The sequence below is a fragment of the Terrapene carolina genome, unplaced genomic scaffold (genome assembly GCF_002925995.2).
Source record: "Terrapene carolina triunguis isolate 2854851 unplaced genomic scaffold, T_m_triunguis-2.0 Scaffold112, whole genome shotgun sequence".
NCBI classification, from domain to species: Eukaryota; Metazoa; Chordata; order Testudines; family Emydidae; genus Terrapene; species Terrapene triunguis.
This window is the reverse complement of record NW_020664463.1, coordinates 11,286,187-11,305,947: the sequence shown is the minus strand read 5'-3', so window position 1 is coordinate 11,305,947 and position 19,761 is coordinate 11,286,187. Positions and strand designations below refer to the sequence as shown.

General features: G+C 44.6%; 1 protein-coding gene across 1 annotated transcript in view; it reads right to left on the bottom strand.

Annotated features, from left to right (window-relative positions):
- Nucleotides 1-5,514: 5,514 nt before the first annotated feature.
- PARVG (parvin gamma) overlaps nucleotides 5,515-19,761 on the bottom strand; it is a 28,576-nt gene continuing 14,329 nt past the window's right edge. The window contains exons 11-12 of the mRNA XM_026652303.1: nucleotides 8,217-8,289; nucleotides 5,515-6,454 (exon numbers count right to left, since the gene is read on the bottom strand). Of these exons, the coding sequence (XP_026508088.1) occupies nucleotides 6,375-6,454; nucleotides 8,217-8,289 (153 nt within the window). The 3' untranslated portion in view covers nucleotides 5,515-6,374. The remainder of the gene's footprint in view (nucleotides 6,455-8,216; nucleotides 8,290-19,761) is intronic.

Here is a 19,761-nt window from a genome sequence, read left to right as displayed (position 1 = left end):
AAGGGTCTGCAAAAAGTAGGAAAGGGTCATTTGTGTGATACAGACTACTGCCTAGCTAGGAACTGGACTGAGATCACCAACTCATTTCACATAGGCCACTAAAAATACATCATCTAGTAATGACTTCCAGTCACTAGCAACATGGGCTGGATTCTAACCAATTACCTAATGGCAAAAGGCTGTACCTATATCATAGTACCAGTCCCCAGAGTCATTAAATCCCTCTGTGATGGACATTCTATTTCTTTATCCTCAGTAATCTATCTGTGTTCTAATCTTCATGTAATGTTCTGATAAAAGTACCAGTGAATAAAGAACACAAACTTTTAAGGTCTTCCCCCATCAGATGTTTGGAGCCCATCAGGAGAATAAAACAAGATACCTACAGAGATTCATACATGAGATAACCCTAAGAATGTATGTCAGATATAAATCTTTTGGAATAGCTGATTTAATTAACTATTGAAGCAGGATGCTCTTTTCTGGTAACTTGTTGGCGCCAGACATTGGATTTTCCTTTGTAAAATGTATCTTGATAATTATTGTCAATGCAAACGGGATTATGATGTTCATGGCAGTTTGTGGAACTCTCTCCTTTAGTAGTTTTGCATAATTATAACTTTTCAAAGCCAGAACTTGAAGATTTATCAATATTGCCATCTAAGGATCTCTTTTAGACTGCACAATCAAGAACTAGACACAACAAATTCTTAAATGTCAGCACTGAAACTTGGAGTGCCGTGGTTTCCCATATTAATACACAGACTGAGGGATCTGGTCAGGGATCAAATCTCAGACTGACTGACTACAGGAAATTAAATTGGTTAAAAGGGATGCCAAAATAAAATCACAACAACTCACTTTTTCCCATCTTAGAAATCTTTACACATCATACGAATATACATGAAATACAAATTTAAAATAACTTTAAGGTCAAATGAAGCTGAAGAAAGCCTCAAAGGGCCTAGGACTTAAACACAAGGGTGGCAATTAAAGGAGAGAAGTGTGGCTTTTGCAGCCACAGCTACATTAGGGTGGGGATTGAGGGGGCGCACTGCCTTAGTGGCAGCTGCTGGAGGTGTCGTATAGTATAGGTATCCTGTATAGTCCCAATACAGGTTCTGTGCCCCACGGGAGCAAACTCAGAAGTGGCAGCTACAAAAAGGTTTCAGTATAAACTCCCGTCAGTGCTGGACTCTGAGGCCTGGTCTACACTGAGTTTAATTCGAATTTAGCAGCGTTAAATCAAATTAACCCTGCACGCGTCCACACAACAAAGCCATTTATTTCAAAATAAAGGGCTCTTAAAATCGATTTCTGTACTCCTCCCCAACGAGGGGAGTAGCGCCGAAATCGATATTGCTATTTCGAATTAGGGTTAGTGTGGCCGCAATTCAATGGTATTGACCTCCGGGAGCTATCCCACAGTGCACCATTGTGACCGCTCTGGACAGCAATCTGAACTCGGATGCACTGGCCAGGTAGACAGGAAAAGCCCCGCGAACTTTTGAATTTTATTTCCTGTTTGCCCAGCGTGGAGAGCACAGGTGACCACAGAGAGCTCATCAGCACAGGTAACCATGCAGGCCGAGAATCGAAAAAGAGCACCAGCATGGTCCGTATGGGAGGTACTGGATCTGATCGCTATATGGGGAGAGGATTCAGTGCTAGCAGAACTACATTCCAAAAGACGAAATGCCAAAACTTTTGAAAAAATCTCCAAGGGCATGATGGAGAGAGGCCACAATAGGGACTCAGACCAGTGCTGCGTGAAAGTTAAGGAGCTCAGACAAGCCTATCAAAAAACAAAGGAGGCAAATGGTCGCTCTGGGTCAGAGCCGCAGACATGCCGCTTCTATGCTGAGCTGTATGCAATTCTGGGGGGGCCGCCACCACTACCCCACCTCTGACCGTGGATTCCGAGGCGGGGGTAATCTCAGCCACACCTGAGGATTCTGCGGACGGGGAAGAGGAGGAAGAGGAGGACGAGGACGAGCTTGCGGAGAGCACACAGCACTCCGTTCTCCCCAACAGCCAGGATCTTTTTCTCAGCCTGAGTGAAGTACCCTCCCAATCCTCCCAAGGCAGTATCCAAGACCATGACCCCATGGAAGGGACCTCAGGTGAGTTTACCTTTTAAAATATAAAACATGGTTTAAAATCAAGCGTTTTTTAAAGATTAATTTGCCCTGAGGACTTGGGATGCATTCGCGGCCAGTACAGCTACTGGAAAAGTCTGTTAACGTGTCTGGGGATGGAGCAGAAATCCTCCAGGGACTTCTCCATGAAACTCTCCTGGAGGTACTCCAAAAGCCTTTCCACAAGGTTTCTGGGCAGTGCAGCCTTATTCCGTCCTCCATGGTAGGACACTTGACCACGCCATGCTAGTAGCAAATAATCTGGTATCATTGCATGACAAAGCCTGGCAGCGTATGGTCCCGGTGTTTGCTGGCATTCAAGCAACATCCGTTCTTTATCTCGCTGTGTAATCCTCAGGAGAGTTATATCGCTCATGGTAACCTGGTTGAAATACGGGAATTTAATTAAGGGGACAGAGGTGGCCCTTCCTACTGTGCTGTTTGCCTGTGGCTCAAAAGAAATCCTTCCCTGTAGTTAGCCAAGCGGGGGGGCGAGGTAATTGGCGCTGAGCTTTTCACGTTTGGCTAGCAGGGATCTTCCCTGATACCAGCCATGCGGTGGGGGGAGGTATAAAGCGATCATCCCAGAGAATTGGATGGGGGGGGGTGTTAGTTTGTTTTCTGCTGCTGCAGGTTAACAGGAAAACCGCAGCACTCAACGGGCTTTGCTTGGTATGTGGGAAAGGAGGGTGCAGAAGCCGAAAGACAATGGCTTACCATGGCCGCATGCAAGCCGAATTCTGTTGCCCGGACCTGCGTCTGTGATCTCTAACACCAAAGCCACAGGCACTCAATATTAAGATGCAAAATGCGACCTTGCACTGAAATCACATGTGCTATGTAATGTGAATAGTAGTGTTCACCATGAAAGAGTATAAGCATTGTTCTGTAAAATGTATCTTTTTAAAAACTTCTCTCCTTTTTTCCCTCCCTCCAGCAGCTGCAAATTTTTCAAGCCTCCCTCCTCCGTCCCGAAGGCTATCTCAGATAAGGCGGCGGAAAAAGAGGACACGAGACGAGATGTTCTCGGAAATCATGGAATCCACCCGCAATGAAAGAGCTCATTTGAATGAGTGGAAGGACATGGTCTCAAAGTACAGGAAAGATGCCAGTGAACGGAGGTCATGAGGGACACTTGAGATGAGAGGTGGCAGGCTGCAACGCTGGGGCTGCTGTGTGATCAAACGGACATGCTCCGGTGTCTGGTGGAGCTTCAGGAACAGCAGCAAGATCACAGAGTGCCGCTGCAGCCGCTGTTTAACCTCCTTCTCCCCTCACCATGTTCCATAGCCTCCTCACCCACACGTGTAAGAACACGGGGGGGAGGCTCCGTGCACCCTCCCACTCCACCCCAGTGGACAGCCCAACCAAAAGGCTGTCATTATATTGAATTTTTTTAGTGGCCTTTTCCTTCCCTCCTATCCTCCTCCCAAACCCCACCCGGGCTACCTTGTCAGTTCTCTCCCTATGTTCATAATCAATTAATAAAGAATACATGATTTTTAAACAATAGTGACTTTATTTCCTTTGAAAGCAAGCTGTGATCGAAGGGGGAGGGTGGTTTGCTTACAGGGAATGAGTCAATCAAGGGGGCGGGTTTTCAACAAACAGAACTTTCACACCGTAGCCTGGCCAGTCATGAAACTGGTTTTCAAAGCTTCTCTGATGCGCAGCGCTTCCTGGTGTGATCTTCTAATCGCCCTGGTGTCTGGCTGCGCATAATCAGCAGCCAGGCGATTTGCCTCAGCCTCCCACCCCGCCATAAAGGTCTCCCCCTTACTCTCACAGAGATTGTGGAGCACACAGCAAGCAGCAATAACAATGGGGATATTGTTTTGGCTGAGGTCTGAGCGAGTCAGTAACGTGCGCCAGTGACCTTTTAAATGTTCAAATGCACATTCTACCACCATTCTGCACTTGCTCAGCCTGTAGTTGAACAGCTCCTGACTGCTGTCCAGGCTGCCTGTGTATGGCTTCATGAGCCATGGCATTAAGGGGTAGGCTGGGTCCCCAAGGATAACTATAGGCATTTCAACATCCCCAATAGTTATTTTCTGGTCCGGGAAGTAAGTCCCTTGCTGCAGTCGTTTAAACAGAGTAGTGTTCCTGAAGACGCAAGCGTCATGAACCCTTCCCGGCCAGCCCAAGTTGATGTTGGTGAAACGTCCTTTGTGATCCACCAGTGCTTGCAGCACCATTGGAAAGTACCCCTTGCGGTTTATGTACTGGGTACCCTGGTGCTCCGGTGTCAAGATAGGGATATGGGTTCCATCTATCGCCCCACCACAGTTAGGGAATCCCATTGCAGCAAAGCCATCCACTCTGACCTGCACATTTCCCAGAGTCACTACCTTTCGTAGCAGCAGCTCAGTGATTGCTTTGGCTACTTGCATCACAGCAGCCCCCATAGTAGATTTGCCCACTCCAAATTGATTCCCGACTGACCGGTAGCTGTCTGGCGTTGCAAGCTTCCACAGGGCTATTGCCACTCACTTCTCAACTGTGAGGGCTGCTCTCATCTTGGTATTCTGGCGCTTCAGAGCAGGGGAAAGCAAATCACAAAGTTCCATGAAAGTGCCCTTATGCATGCGAAAATTTTGCAGCCACTGGGAATCGTCCCACACCTGCAACACTATGCGGTCCCACCAGTCTGTGCTTGTTTCCCGGGCCCAGAATCGGCGTTCCACGGCTATAACTTGTCCCATTAACAGCATGATCTCCAAAGCGCCAGGGCCCGCGGTTTGATAGAATTCCATGTCCATGTCCTCATCATTCTCGTCGCCGCGCTGCCATAGCCTACTCCTTGTTGCCTGGTTTTGCAGGTTCTGGTTCAGCATAAACTGCACGATAACGCGCGAGGTGTTTACAATGTTCATGACTGCTGTCTTGAGCTGAGCGGGCTCCATGCTTGCCGCGATATGGTGTCTGCAGTGTTCACCCAGGAAAAAGGCGTGAAACAGTTGTCTGCCGTTGCTTTCCCGGAGGGAGGAGGAGGATGTACCCAGAACCACCCGCGATAATGTTTTTGGCCCCATCAGGCTTTGGGATCTCAACCCAGAATTCCAATGGGCGGAGGAGACTGCGGGAACTATGGGATAGCTATGGGATAGCTACCCACAGTGCAACGCTCCGGAAATCGACGCTAGCCCCGGTACATGGACGCACACTTCCGAATTAATGTGCTTAGTGTGGCCGCATACATTCGACTTTATACAATCTGTTGCCAAAAATCGAATTCTGTAAATTTGGATTATTCCCGTAGTGTAGACATACCCTGAGTGTTACAAGGATAGAATGAGCCACACCCCAACCCACCCTCCCGTGCACCCTTGTAAAGGGGAAGGTGGAGTCATGTTAGCCTCTCCCCTTGCACTTAGGTAGTGCAGAGACTAGTATTCAGGATGGCCATGTGTAGGTGTACAAGAGTTGCAGGGAGAAGAGGGGTGCAGTAGGCCACAATCTTGTGCTAGATTAAAGGGCAAATAAGGGGGCTCTTTCATGGTTTTGTAGGAGGTGCTGAGGACCAGGGGAAATCCACAATACTGTACAGTGGAAGGCCTGCATAGGGTTCTCAATCCCTTCAATGTAAATGTATTTTAAGAGGCAAGCAAGCAAGCAGATTTTTTCAAACATTTCACGTCTTGCCAAGTTTCATATCACTAGCCACTTTTAAAAATTATTATCCTCATCATCCTGCCTGAAAATGTAGTACAGAAGTTATTAGACTATGGGCTTCAAGCCCCCTTGGAATCTATCCATGGACTCCAACTCCATCATGGTGCTGCAGCCACCTCAGTGCAAGTACAGGTGCGAAGTTCTAAAAATGACTTCCAGCTCCCTCTCTGATAAAAGGGCAAGGGGTTGAAGCCAGGGGCTGGGGTAAGCACATTGACTAGTCTTTACAGCTTTTGGGGGCCTTGACCTCCTGAGGTCCCTTCCAGCTCTGATATTCTATGATTCTATGAAGCAAGGGGTGGATTCTGTTTCTGTGGCAAAATTCACAGCCAGGGAACAGCAGAAACCACTGTTCCCTGAATATGCACACACACTTATATTATAGATAGCGCAAGTTATAGAACTATAAAACTTTGCATGCATACACACTTTTCAAAGCATATTAATGCAACAAGTGTCATATAGGGTGTGTGCATGTGCAAAGTGGCAAACATACAGCTAGGGACTGAAAATTAAACCCAGAATACGCTAGCAAGAAAATCTAGTTCTTGGTTTCACTCTTCATGTTTCTTTGGTCTTGTATTTGGAATACAAGCAGTACAAAACCTGCAATGTAGTCTTCATATCTCTGTTCACGATATCTGTGGATACACAAGAAAGAAAGAAGCCTGCTGGGAAACATTAGAAATCCTTGAGATAGAGAGACTGCAAATGTCAAAGCATTGAAGGTAATCTTTCAATTTCTCCAAATTACAATCTAACTAAAGCAAGAACCAAAACAGGAAATGTAAAGCTATCAGATTTTCTTGATTTCTTAAATGACTTAGGAGAAGAAAAAGGGTCCTTTACCACTTTACCACATTGGAATAAGGATCAGTAATATACAATAAGAAACAATTCTTCACTGGCAGACAGCAGAGCAGATAATTTAATAAGACTCGATAACTGTATTTTTTGTAATTCTATTATAATGTGACTAGTAGCAGACATTGCCTTAACTCTTCATTTCCTGGCTTTGTAGTGTTTGCATTTTGTTCTGTGGCGTGTATTTCCTGCTTTTTGAAGGTTGCAGTTTTCAGCTGCTAACTGCCATATTCTGAAAGTACATGAGGTTCTGCTAAGCAACCTCAGCTCATGTTTGAAAAAGATTTTTGCTAGTTAATACATCAATGTGTATGCAAACTACTACTGCTTCCAAACGATGAGAGACGGGCTTGCTGCTCCTCTTAAAGTAATGTAAATGTATGGCTTTGTACGGAACATAGACCTGCGGTAGAACCAGTAGGCCAGATCTTCAGCAGGTGTAAACAGTGTAGTTCCATTAAGCACCAACACTCATCAGCTGAGGATCTTTCCTAAGTAGCTGTACATAAATAATACACAGATGTTGGAGTTTATATTTCCTACATTAATGAACTGTAGACATTATTTGAGGCAATCCTCCACATTTAGAGAAATGGATGTCCAATGCTTTTAACCTGCTCACAGAAAAGGTACACCCAGAGGCTTTCACAGATTTGGTTTTCCTAGTTTAACTAGAACGGTTCACTGAAATCCAAGTTCCATATATAGGGCATGAAGGCTCCAATTTTTCTCTGCATTCTCACAAATCGCTCGCATTGACATTAATGACAGCTACCCATGAGTAGAGCTGGTTGGAAAAAAACATTCAAAACAAAATGTTAATGAAAAAAAATAACCAAAAATTTTAAAAATTCCCACACCTTCCATTTTTTGATCGGCTCTACCCAACAATGTAGGTACAGATAGATGACCTCTCCATATGCTGATATATACACATACCCCAATCTTGTTCATGAGTGGACTACCCAACTGGGAAAAGATGCCATTGTTAACACTGGAACAGCTTTCTGGGGAACATGGTAAAATGCCCATCACTTAACATCTTTAAATAAAGACTTGAGGTCTCTCTAAAATATATGCTCTAGTTCAACCAAACGTTATTGGGCTTCATTCAGGAATGATTGGGTGAAATTGAATGGTCTATGTGGTTTAGGAGCTTGGACTAGATGATCATAATGGTCCCTTCTGTCTCTAAAAATCTACTAATCCATTCACATCCTGATTTTGGCAACGAGGTCAACACACTTACTCCTATGTGGTAATTTCAGCAACTACTGATGTATCTTACATCATTTAATTCTTGGTTTAAATGGTGTTAACTTACCAAACAGTGGGTATTGTAACAACAGAACTTCTTTTTCTTTAGTGGAGACTAGATTGTTAAAATATGAGATATATACAGGAGATGTGTAGCAAAGGAAATGTTATGAAATATGCGGTTGTCCTGTTGGAGGAGATTCTCTAGCTGATTATCTTAGCTTTTCATGAACCAGAGCAAGAATCATTCTCTTCCAGAACAATTACTATGTTATGACTCACCTTCAGCATTGACAGGAAAATCTAGAAGACCTCCATCTGTCAGCAAAGCCACTGCAAGGTTAACATTGTGAAGCTGTTGATCAGAAGAGATTAATGAAACAGAAAGTGAACTCTGGCCAAATATAGATAGTGCATGCTTTATTCCTTTGGTAGTTGAAATGGGAGTTAGCATTGCTGCACCAACATTTTTTTCATACTCTCTTTAGTTCTAGTGGAAAGCTTATAATCACTTCTATCAATTACCAAATCAGAAAAATAGAAACCAAATTTCCTTTAAAAATTATATGAGAAGGGACGTAGAAAGATCAATTCATTTAAAATTTTTCTGAAAATCTTGCATTAATGAGAGCCCCCAAAATTAAAAGTTTGATAAAACATAGGGAAATTTTTAACATAAAATGAAATTTGCAGAAAGTATTCTATTTTTCATTTAAAATCCTAAAGGTTTGAATTTTTCTGAGCAGCTGTAAATGTGAACATTAGGGTAATGTTTTAACATACAAAGGTCTACATGCATACTAAATATTATTGATGATATCATCATGGATATCACACTTGAGATATTAAGGATCAAATATTTTTCAATTCTTTTGTACTTCCTTTCTTGGCTGACTGCTTCTTCCCATCAGGAAAACAGCATTGCAAATGCATGAATTCATTCATAAGTGACTTTACAAAATGACAACAAAGCAGTTGATTTTTATTTATTTCCAGTTAAAATCCAGATCCCATTCCCCTCTTGATTTTAACATACTAAAGGCAAGTTGTCTATTTAGGTTCTGTCACAAGACTATTCCTTTAATGAAGTAAGAACAAAAAAAACCACAAATTGCTTCCTTAGCCATTCTACTTGCTACTGATCAGTTTTTCCTTCAGGAGGTACTGTGTACAGTGCAGGCATGCTGTGCTTTTTTACCTCCCCATGTTACACACTTACGTCCTACCATGCATAAGCTGAGCAAGAGCTGTATTTTATTCTGAACTAAAGTGATACCTTTATGTTCCACCTGGTTTTGTGATTTACAGACAACAATGACCAAGAGTTTGAAAGTAGGTTTAGATTCTTCTTCAAACCCATGGCAGACAAGGAAAATGCGAGGATTATATAGAGCTACAAACTGTTTACCCTGGGATTAATAAATAAAATGATTGTTTAATGAAGTCACCGAGTGAGGAGGGTCAGATGTTCCCCACAGCAAGTTCATGAGACTTCCACATAAAGGTAGAATGCTGATCTTTTATATAAATCTTAAGACACAGTACTGACATTTATTACTCATAGGCAAACTGATTTGGATAAAGGGAGTATATTCATCTTTCTGCACTTCTAGATGGAACCAGAACCACTGGAATACTGTTCAGCATTTCCAGCCTGATAGGAAGTTGGAAATATGAGAAGTCTTGGATAAAAATCTACGCTAGTGGTTATAGACTCTTCTGCCCTATGCCACTAGCTTGTCTTTGTCCCCATCTCTTCCTCTCTATCATCTGACATGTCCTCTTTCCTGCCTGAACACAGAAGAGAGTTCATGTGCATGAAGTGCAAGCTGGTGGCTGTGCTGGAAGAAAAGATTCTTGGATTGGAGGGGCAAGTAGAGATACTACTAAGAATCAGAGAAGCTGAGGAGGTCCTAAACAGCCCAATCCAGGAAACACCCCAGGTTCAAGGAAGAAGGGAGCTGGCCACCGAGGAATCAAAAAGAGAGGAAGTCAGAGAGGAAGCCTGGCAGTTTGTAACCACCAGAGGCAGAAGGTCATGGTCAAACTTCCTTGCAAAGAGGTCTCCAACTGTCCAAGGTAGATAGATTATTCTTGTTGGAGATTCATACTCAGAAGAATCAAAAGAACATTCTACAAGGGACAGGCAGACAACAGGACAGTGTGATGATTTCCTAAAGCCAAGAAATGAGACACCACTCTAAGACTGGATCGGCTTCTGAAGTTGACTATTGGTGATGATGCCTATTGGAACTAATGACACTGCATTGTGGGATATTTTGCAGATAGTAGATGACTTCGGGGAACTTGGGAGTGTTCTGAAGAAGAAGAAGAATGTCCAAGTGATCTCTGAGATCCTTCCTGTCCCATGAGTGAAAGAAGACAAACGGCAGAAGATTCTGGAAGTGAATTGCTGGCTAGGTAAGTGCTCTGGGTTTGGTTTTGTGGAATATTGATCCACTTTCTATGAGGAGTGGGGATTATATAGTTTGCATGTCCTCCAACTCAGTAGTAGGGGAACCAAACACTTCAGGGACAGGCTGGCTAGAGTAATCAGGAGGGAGCTAAACTAATAGGGTAAAAAGAGGAAAGATATGAGCACTCAGCACAAAATTGAGATGTTGAAAACAAAATTAATCAAGGACACAAAGAGAAGAAATTATTGAATTGCCTATACACTAATGTTAGGAGCCTGAGTAATAAAGAAGAGGAATTGGAATTGTTCATTTATGAGCATAAATTTGACCTAGTTAGCATTACTGAAACATGGTGAGATGATTCTCACATTTGGAATGTTAAAATCAATGGTTATAACCTATTTAGAAAGGATCAAGTAGGGAAAAGGGGAGGGAGAGTGGCACTGTTTGTCAACAGTAGCATTACCTGTTGTTTCCAAATCACTGATAACTTAGAAGAAAATTATCTTCAATGCTTACGGAGTAATGTCCTAACAGATAAAACACACAGATGGTCTAGAGCAGACACCAACTGTTATTCCACCAAATCAGTGTTAGGAACAGGATAACCACCTCCTTTGCACTTATCTATAACGTGTAGGAAAATAAGCTGCATGATCATGAGGGACTTCAATCTGCGTGACATATGCTGGAGATCTCATGCTGCCAGTACTAAAACATCCTGGGAATTTCTAAACATTATAGATGACAATTTCCTAAAAAAAAAAAGTGTTGCAATCTACATAGGAAAATTCTTTATTAGACCTTCTCCTAACAGATAAAGAGGAACTGACCACAGAACTAAAAATTAGTGGTAGCTTAGGTACAAGCGATCATATACAGCTGGTTCTTTAATGGGGCCAATTTCACAAAGCTGAAAACAATTATGAGCCAAATCAGCTAGAAGGAAGAATTTAATCAGAAAAATGTGAATGATAATTGGGAATCATTTAAGAAAATCTTACTAGATTCCCCAGAAGCCACAATCAAGGGACAATCCTGTGCTGGTTAAAACAATGGCTTGGTTTAGAAGGGGCGGGGGGAGGAGGGGAAGAGAGAGAGTGTAAGTAAAAACAAATGGAATAATGGGGAATCTGCTAGTAATGAATATAAATCAGAAGTTGGGAATTGTAGAAAAATGATAACAGAAGCAAAGGGACACAGGAAAAAATATGGCCAGCAGAGTTAAGGACAATTAGAAGGGTTTTTTAAAATATATTAGAAACAAAAGAATCCTGACAATAGTATTGGTCCATTGCTAGATGGAACTGGTAGAATTATCAATAACAATGCAGAAAAGGCAGAAGTGGTCAATAAATATTTCTAGTCTGTATTTGAGGGGGAAAACAGATGATATAGTCTCTTCATATGGTGAACATAACACTCTTTCCATTCCACTAATTTCTCTGGAGGATGTTAAACAGAAGCTACTAAAGTTAGACATTTTAAATCAGCAGGTCCAAATAACTTCCATCCAAGGATTTTAAAAGAGCTGGCTGAGTAGCTCGCTGGATCATTAATGTTGATTTTCAATAAGTCTTGGAGCACTGGGGAAGTTTTCAAAAAACTGGAAGAAAGCTAACGTTGTGTAAATTTTTAAAAAGGGTAAACAGAATGACCCTGGTAATTATAGGCCTGTCAGCCTGACATGGATCTCAGTCAATATAATGGAGCAGCTGATATAGGACTCAATTAATAAAGAATTAAAGAAGGGTAAAGTAAGTAATGCAAATCAACATGGGTTTATGGAAAATAGATTAAATCAAACTAACTTGATATCTTTTTTAGCTGAGGTTACAAGTTGGGTTGTTAAAGGTAATGAGGTTGACATGAGCCTTGGCTACACTTGTGAGTTGCAGCGCTGTAAAGCCGCCCCCAGCGCTGTAACTCACTCCCCGTCCACACTGGCAAGGCATTTGCAGCGCTGTATCTCCATGGTTGCAGCGCTGCATGTACTCCACCTCTCCGAGAGGAATCGCGAGTGCAGCGCTGCTGCTGCAGCGCTGCGGCGCCAGTGTGGCCGCCCAATGCGCTGTGAATGGCCTCCAGAATTATTCGGCAGTATCCCACAATGCCTGTTCTAGCCACTCTGGTCATCAGTTCAAACTCTACTGCCCTGGCCTCAGGTAATCAACCATGTGACCGACCCTTTACATTCCCCGGGAATTTTAAAAATCCCCTTCCTGTTTGCTCAGCCCGGTGTGGTGTGGAGTGCTATCAGCGAATCTTTCCAGGTGACCATGCCTCCACGCACCAAGCGAGCCCCAGCATGGAGCAATGGCGAGTTGCTGGACCTCATCAGTGTTTTGGGGGGAGGAAGCTGTACGGTCCCAGCTGCGCTCCAGCTGTAGGAATTACGATACCTTCGGGAAGGTATCAAAGGACATGATGGAAAGGGGCCATGACCGGGACGCCCTGCAGTGCAGGATTAAAGTGAAGGAGCTGCAGAGTGCCTACTGCAAAGCCCGCGACGCAAATGGCCGCTCGGGTGCTCCCCCCGCGACCTGCCGATTCTACAAAGAGCTGGATGCGATACTTGGGGTTAACCCCACCTCCACTCCGAGCACCACCATGGACACTTCAGAGCCGGGGGGGGGGGAGGAGGAAGAGGAGGAGGAAAACGGGAGTGATGGTGGTGGGCCTGATGGAGGCACCCCGGAATCCCTGGAGCCATGCAGCCAGGAGCTCTTCTCAAGCCAGGAGGAAGGTAGCCAGTCGCAGCGGCCGGTACTTGGTGGAGGACAAACGGAAGAGCAGGTTCCCGGTAAGCAGGTTTTTTTTTCGGGAAGGAATTTTTTCGGTGCGGGATCTTTGGGAGAGGAGGGTTAGGCATGCATGCCTAGATGCGGAATAGTGCATTGATGTGGTTTATCACATCGCGGTAATCGGCCTCGGTAATCTCCTCGAATGTCTCATCCAGAACGTGTGCAATGCGCTTGCACAGGTTTATCGGGAGAGCCGCCATGGTTCTTGTCCCAGCCAGGCTAACGTGTCCGCGCCACTGTGCCGCGAGGGGCGGGGGGACCATTGCTGCACACAGGCAAGCTGCATATGGGCCAGGGCGGAAGCTGCATTGCAGTAGAAGACCCTCCCTTGCTTCCCAGGTCACCCTCAGCAGCGAGATATCGTCCAGGACGAACTCCTGTGGAAAATGTTGGGACAGTGTTCAGTGTAGGTGCCCCCTGAAGCTGTTGGCTCTCCACAAGGCACAGAAACCCAGAGGACAGTGCAACCCTGAAACAATCAGTCCCCCTTACTCACCATTGTGAGGCTCCCGTGAGATGTGTGTGCTCTGTTTCGGACGGGAAAATTATGCTATTGTGTAGACCCTGTGTGTTTTCTACTCCTTTAGTGCGGGGGGAATCATTACTCTGTCTGGTATGAACAATGCTGCCTCTGTTAAATGTTGCATTTTGCCTATACAGCTGCATCAACCTTGAGACCTCAGCCGTCCCTCTTATCGCCTGCTCAGAGACTGCAAAGACTCAGGAAGAGACCGCGAAAAACCAAAGAAGACATGCTGCAAGAAGTGATGCGGCAATCTATTAAAGAGAATGAGAAAGCACAGGACTGGAGGGAGAGAGAAAGCAGGATCTGCCAGGAAAATGCAGCACACAGGCGGCAAAGCACCGCGCACCGGCAGCAAAGCACTGATAGGCTCATAAGCATCCTGGAGCGCCAAGCAGATGCTATCCAGGAGCTGGTAGCCATGCAGAAAGAGGAGCAGTACCGCAAACGCAAACGCCACACCCCCCCCTACAGCCCTTGTCCCAAAACTCTTTCCGTTGTGCTCCACTGTCACCTCCAACCCACTTTCCCCAACTTCCGTGTTCTTCACGCCACCCGCTGCCTCCAACACCAGTATCTTCACCACCCAGCCCTGAAAACCACGACCCTTACCCTCTGCAGTCAACCCCCATCACCATGCAGTATAGCTGTCCTGAAGTGCAGCACTCACTGCACAGCACACCAGACAGGACATACGCGAATCTGTGATTGTACTGTTCCCCACTCCACCTCCTTGTTTCTTTTCAATAAATAAATTTTTTTTCTTTTCAATAAATGGATTCTTTGGCTTTGAAAACATTCTTTATTATTGCATAAAGTAAAAAACTCCTTAGCCCAGGAACTAAACAGGCACTGCAAGTCTGCTTGTCTGCTAAGCAGACACTGATTCCTAAAGATTGAAACTACTGCACTTCACTCCTGTGCAGGGCACCAGATATCACTGCTGGTTTTCAGCCTCAAATTGCTCCCTCAAGGCATCCCTAATCCTTGCAGCCCCACACTGGGCCCCTGTAATAGCCCTGCTCTCTGGCTGTGCAAATTCAGCCTCCAGGTGTTGAACCTCGGAGGTCCATGCCTGAGTGAAGCTTTCACCCTTCCCTTCACAAATATTATGGAGGGCACAGCACGCGGATATAACCGCGGGGATGCTGTTTTCGGCCAAGTCCAGCTTCCCATACAGAGATCGCCAGCGGCCCTTTAAACGGCCAAAGGCACACTCTACAGTCATTCGGCACCGGCTCAGCCTGTAGTTGAACCGTTCCATGCTGCTGTCAAGTCTCGCTGTGTAGGGTTTCATGAGCCACAGCATTAACGGGTAAGCGGGATCTCCAAGGATCACAATGGGCATTTCAACTTCCCCTACCGTGATCTTCCACTCTGGGAAAAAAGTCCCGGCCTGCATCTTCCTGAACAGCCAAGTGTTCCGAAAGATGCGTGCGTCATGCACCTTTCCGGGCCAGCCTGTGTTAATGTCAATGAAACGCCCACGGTGATCCACAAGCGCCTGGAGAACCATAGAGAAATACTCCTTCCAATTAACGTACTCGGATCCTAGGTGGGGTGGTGCCAGAATAGGAATGTGCGTCCCATCTATCGCCCCTCCACAGTTAGGGAACCCCATTTGTGCAAAGCCATCCACTATTTCCTCCATGTTACCCAGAGTCACGGTTCTTCTGAGTAGGATGCGATTAATGGCCTTGCAAACTTGCATCAACATGATTCCAACGGTCAACTTTCCCACTCCAAACTGGTTTGCGACCGACCGATAGCTGTCTGGAGTTGCCAGCTTCCAGATTGCAATAGCCACCCGCTTCTCCACTGGCAGGGCAGCTCTCAATCTCGTGTCCTTGCACCGCAGGGTGGGGGCGAGCTCCTCACACGGTCCCATGAAAGTGGCTTTTCTCATCCGAAAGTTCTGCAGTCACTGCTCGTCATCCCAGACTTCCATGACGATGTGATCCCACCACTCAGTGCTTGTTTCCCGAGCCCAAAAGCGGCGTTCCACGGTGCTGAGCATGTCCGTGAATGCCACAAGCAATTTCGTGTCGTACGCGTTACGCGTCTCGATAGTGAGAGTGAGGGTGAGGAGTCCGACGATGCTGTCACTTTGGATCTTAAGGAATAGTTCGACAGCCAAATGTGACGTGCTGGCGAGACTCGTCAGCATACGCCTCAGCAGTTCGGACTCCATTTCCCGCAGACAGATCGCGCTGCACAGAAACCGTTGAAAGATGGCGCCAAAGGTGGACGGAAACAAGGGGATTTCTGGGATGCGAAGTGATGCAATGCATCACGGGGCATTGGGACAGGACCCCGAATCCCCCGCACCCACGCCCCCTTCCCACAACCCACGGCACCAAAATGGGAAAAGGTGCTCTGTGGGATAGCTGCCCATAATGCACCGCTCCCAATAGCGCTGCAACTGCCGCGAATGTGGCCACGACAGTGCGCTGGGCAGGTGTCAGTGTGGACAGACTGCAGCGCTTTCCCTACTCAGCTGCACGAAGTCAGGTTTAACTCACAGCGCTGTACATCTGCAAGTGTAGCCAAGGCCATAGTATACTTAGACTTCTGTAAGGCATTTGACTTGGTATTGCAGGACATTTTGATTAAAAAACTAGAATGATATAAAATTAACATAGCACACATTAAATGGATTAAAAACTGGCTAACCAATAGGTCTCAAAATGCAACTGTAAATGAGGAATCGTCACTGATGGATGTGTTTCCAGTGGGCTTGCATGGATCGGTTCTTGGCCCTATGCTATTTAACATTTTTTATCAATAACCTGGAAGAAAACATAAAATCATCATTGATGAAGTTTGCAGATGACACAAAAATGGGGGAGTGGTAAATATTGAACAGGACTGGTCACTGATTCAGAGCAAACTGGATCGCTTGGTAAACTGGTCACAAGGAAACAATATGTGTTTAATACTGCTAAATGTAAATGTATACATCTAGGAGGAAAGAATGCAGGCCATGCTTACATGATGTGGGACTCTATCCTGGGAAGCACTGACTCTGAAAAAGATTTGAGGGTCATGATGGATAATCAGCTGAATATAAGCTCCCAGTGTGACACCGTGTCCAAAAGAGCTAATGTGATCCTGGGATGCATAAACAGAGGAATCTCAAGTTGAGCAGAGAGGTTGTTTTACCTCTGTATTTGGCACTGGTGTGAACATTGCTGGAATACTGTGTCCAATTCTGGTGCAAACAATTTAAGAAGGATGTTGATAAATTGGAGAGGGTTGAATGACTAAAGGATTAGAAAATCTGTCTCATAGTGATAGACTCAAAGAACTCGCTCTATTTAGCTCAACAAACAGAAGTTTAAAGGAGACTTGATTACAGTCTATAAGTACCTACATAAGGAACAAATATTGAATAATGGAATCCTAAATTTAAACCCAATTTGATGGCTGGAAGTTGAAGCTAGACAAATTCAGAAATAAGACATAAATGTTTAACAATGAGGGTAATTAACCATTAGAACAATTTACCAAGGGTCATGATGGATTCTCCATCGTTGACAATTTTTAAATCAAGATTGGATATTTTTTCTAAAACCGTGGTTTTCAACCTTCTTTATTTCCAGACCCCTAAAAAATGTTGAATGGAGGTGCAGACCCCTTTGGAAATCTTAGACCTAGTCTGCAGAATCCCAGGGGTCCGTGGACCACAGATTGAAAACCATTGTTCTAAAAGATATACTCTAGGAATTATTTTGGGGAAGTTCTACGGCCTGTGTTATACAGGAGGTCAGACTAGATGATCAAAATGGTCCTTTCTGGCCTTGGAATCTACAAACCGCCCCTCATCCCAATTCCTGTTCCCTTTTCCCCTCCTCCTCTGCTCCTGCTCATCCTCTGGTCCCTGAATCCCTCCCCTTCTTCATCCCTCTGCATTCCCACTAGAGTGACCAGATGTTCCAATATTAGGGGCTTTGGCTTATATACACAGCTATACCCCCCACCCCCTGAATTTTTTTTTTTCACATTTACTATCTGGTCACCCTAATTCCCACTGTGGCTTCTTCCTCCTTTTCCTCCACACTACCTAGGCCCAGAAACTGAGAACATTGAGAGAACAAGATAGTCTCCCTGCTCTCAGTTCCAGTGCCCAAGCCCATAATGCCCCCAACTACTGGAGAAGCAATTGAAGGGAAAGTCTTGTGCAGCCTTGCAGCTCAGGGCTTGGAGCATGCTTGGTTGCTTTGAGGGGATGGTACATGTGCAGTCCTGTCACACAGAGGAGCAGCGAGAGGATGGAGCATGCTCAGTGCAGACAATCTTCAGGGAATTTAGCTGCCAAACTCAAACAACTCTCTATTGATCATGTGCCAACTGAAAGGCTTATAACTTGGCCAAATGTGGACAGTTTTTCACAGGGATGGCAAAAATCCCCACAAAAATCACCTCCTGCTTCAAAGAATGGAGGAGCTAGAACTTCTCAACAAATGGGTTGTGAAAATGTTTTTAGCAAAACAACAAAGTTCCCCCTAACCTCATTCAGAAATAGGTGAACTGTTTTAGCTGGGGGAAAAATTTCAGCCTGAGGCAGGTACCTTGCCTGGAAAAGTATAGCCCAAATAGTTGAAGTTTGGCAAAGTTATGATCAACTGAGAACAAGGTCTTATAATGGTATTTATGGGAAGTATCAAGGCAACCTTAACTATAGGTGGCCCTTCCAGTTCCACCTATAATAAAGGAAAGGGGGGAAGGAATAGTGCCATCCTCTGACATCAAAGGGAGGGCGGTGAAGCCAGAGATCAGAGAGTGCACCACCCACTGATGCCACAGGATGAGCAGGAGGTAAGTGATAACTCCATCCACTGATGCCCTGCTGAGGAGATTTCCAAAGGTAAAGGATAGTTCCATCCTATGTTGAGCAGGGTTCTGCCACCACCACATTTGGTTTCTTTTGAGTTTACGTACATTCTAGATATATCCTAATATCGATTTTCCTTTATTTTTCAGTGTTTTCCCCCTCACTAGCATCCACTCCAATTCCCTCTGCCCAAGATACACAGACTGCATCTACTGGCTTTGAACTATCAGCTTTCAACTTGAGTGAAAGACGATACACAATAATGATCCTGACGGTATGGCTGGTTGTCACCACTTTTATAACAGGAATGTCATGTTTTAAATCTCAGAGGAGTTCTGCAGTGAAGGTTACATTGTCGTGTTCTACTGTACCAATTAATGTCTAAAATGTGGGGGAGTTAGAGTACACAAGGGATTTGGGGGAAGTGTTTTAAATTGAAATAAAGTCTCTGAGCTACAGTAGTTAGATTTTTATATCACTCAGGATATAAGACAGGAAAAAAACTAAGTAAACAATGCTTTGACCGAAAGTAGTACCTGGGGTTAACTTTGCTAAAATGAAAGTTCTTGAGATACAATCACAGCGGAGTGCTTCACACCCCCAATGGATTCCTCTCTGAGGGCAGTGTCCAATGGTTAGAGGCTAGGACTGGGAGTCAGTAGTTCTGAATTCTAATACCAACTCTGGCACTGTCTTACTCTGCAATTTACCTCTGAAAAATGGAGATATCTACGTTCCTCACAAGAAAGTGGTTTAGACGTCATTAACTAATAGGGCTGGTCAAAAGAATAGGAATTCTTTTCTACAAAACTTTTTGAACAAACCAAAAACATGTTTGTTTTGTTCAAACTTCTTCATGGGTTTTACTGATTTTTTTTTTTTCTAGAGTGATTTGAAAATAAAATGTTTTTTTTCAAATTTAATGGACTAAAAGAAAAAAAAAAAAATAGTGGAGAAAGAAAAGGGGGAGGGCGACTGAAGATGGAACACTTTCATTTTGATTCAATTCAAATTTATTTTCTCCCCAAATCTAATTAGCAGAGTTTTAAAACAGGGTCAGTATTTGACAGGCTGTGTGCACGAGGGCTCTAAGCTTTGCTAACAGAGGGTCAGGTGAATTGATGCTAGCAATAGGAGGAAACTTTTAGAAAAGTGACCTTGCCTACATGGGGCCTTAGCGATGGTTCCATCAAGTTAGGGTTGAGGTACATTTGTGGGACAATGTGAGGGAATCTTTGTGGCCCCTACC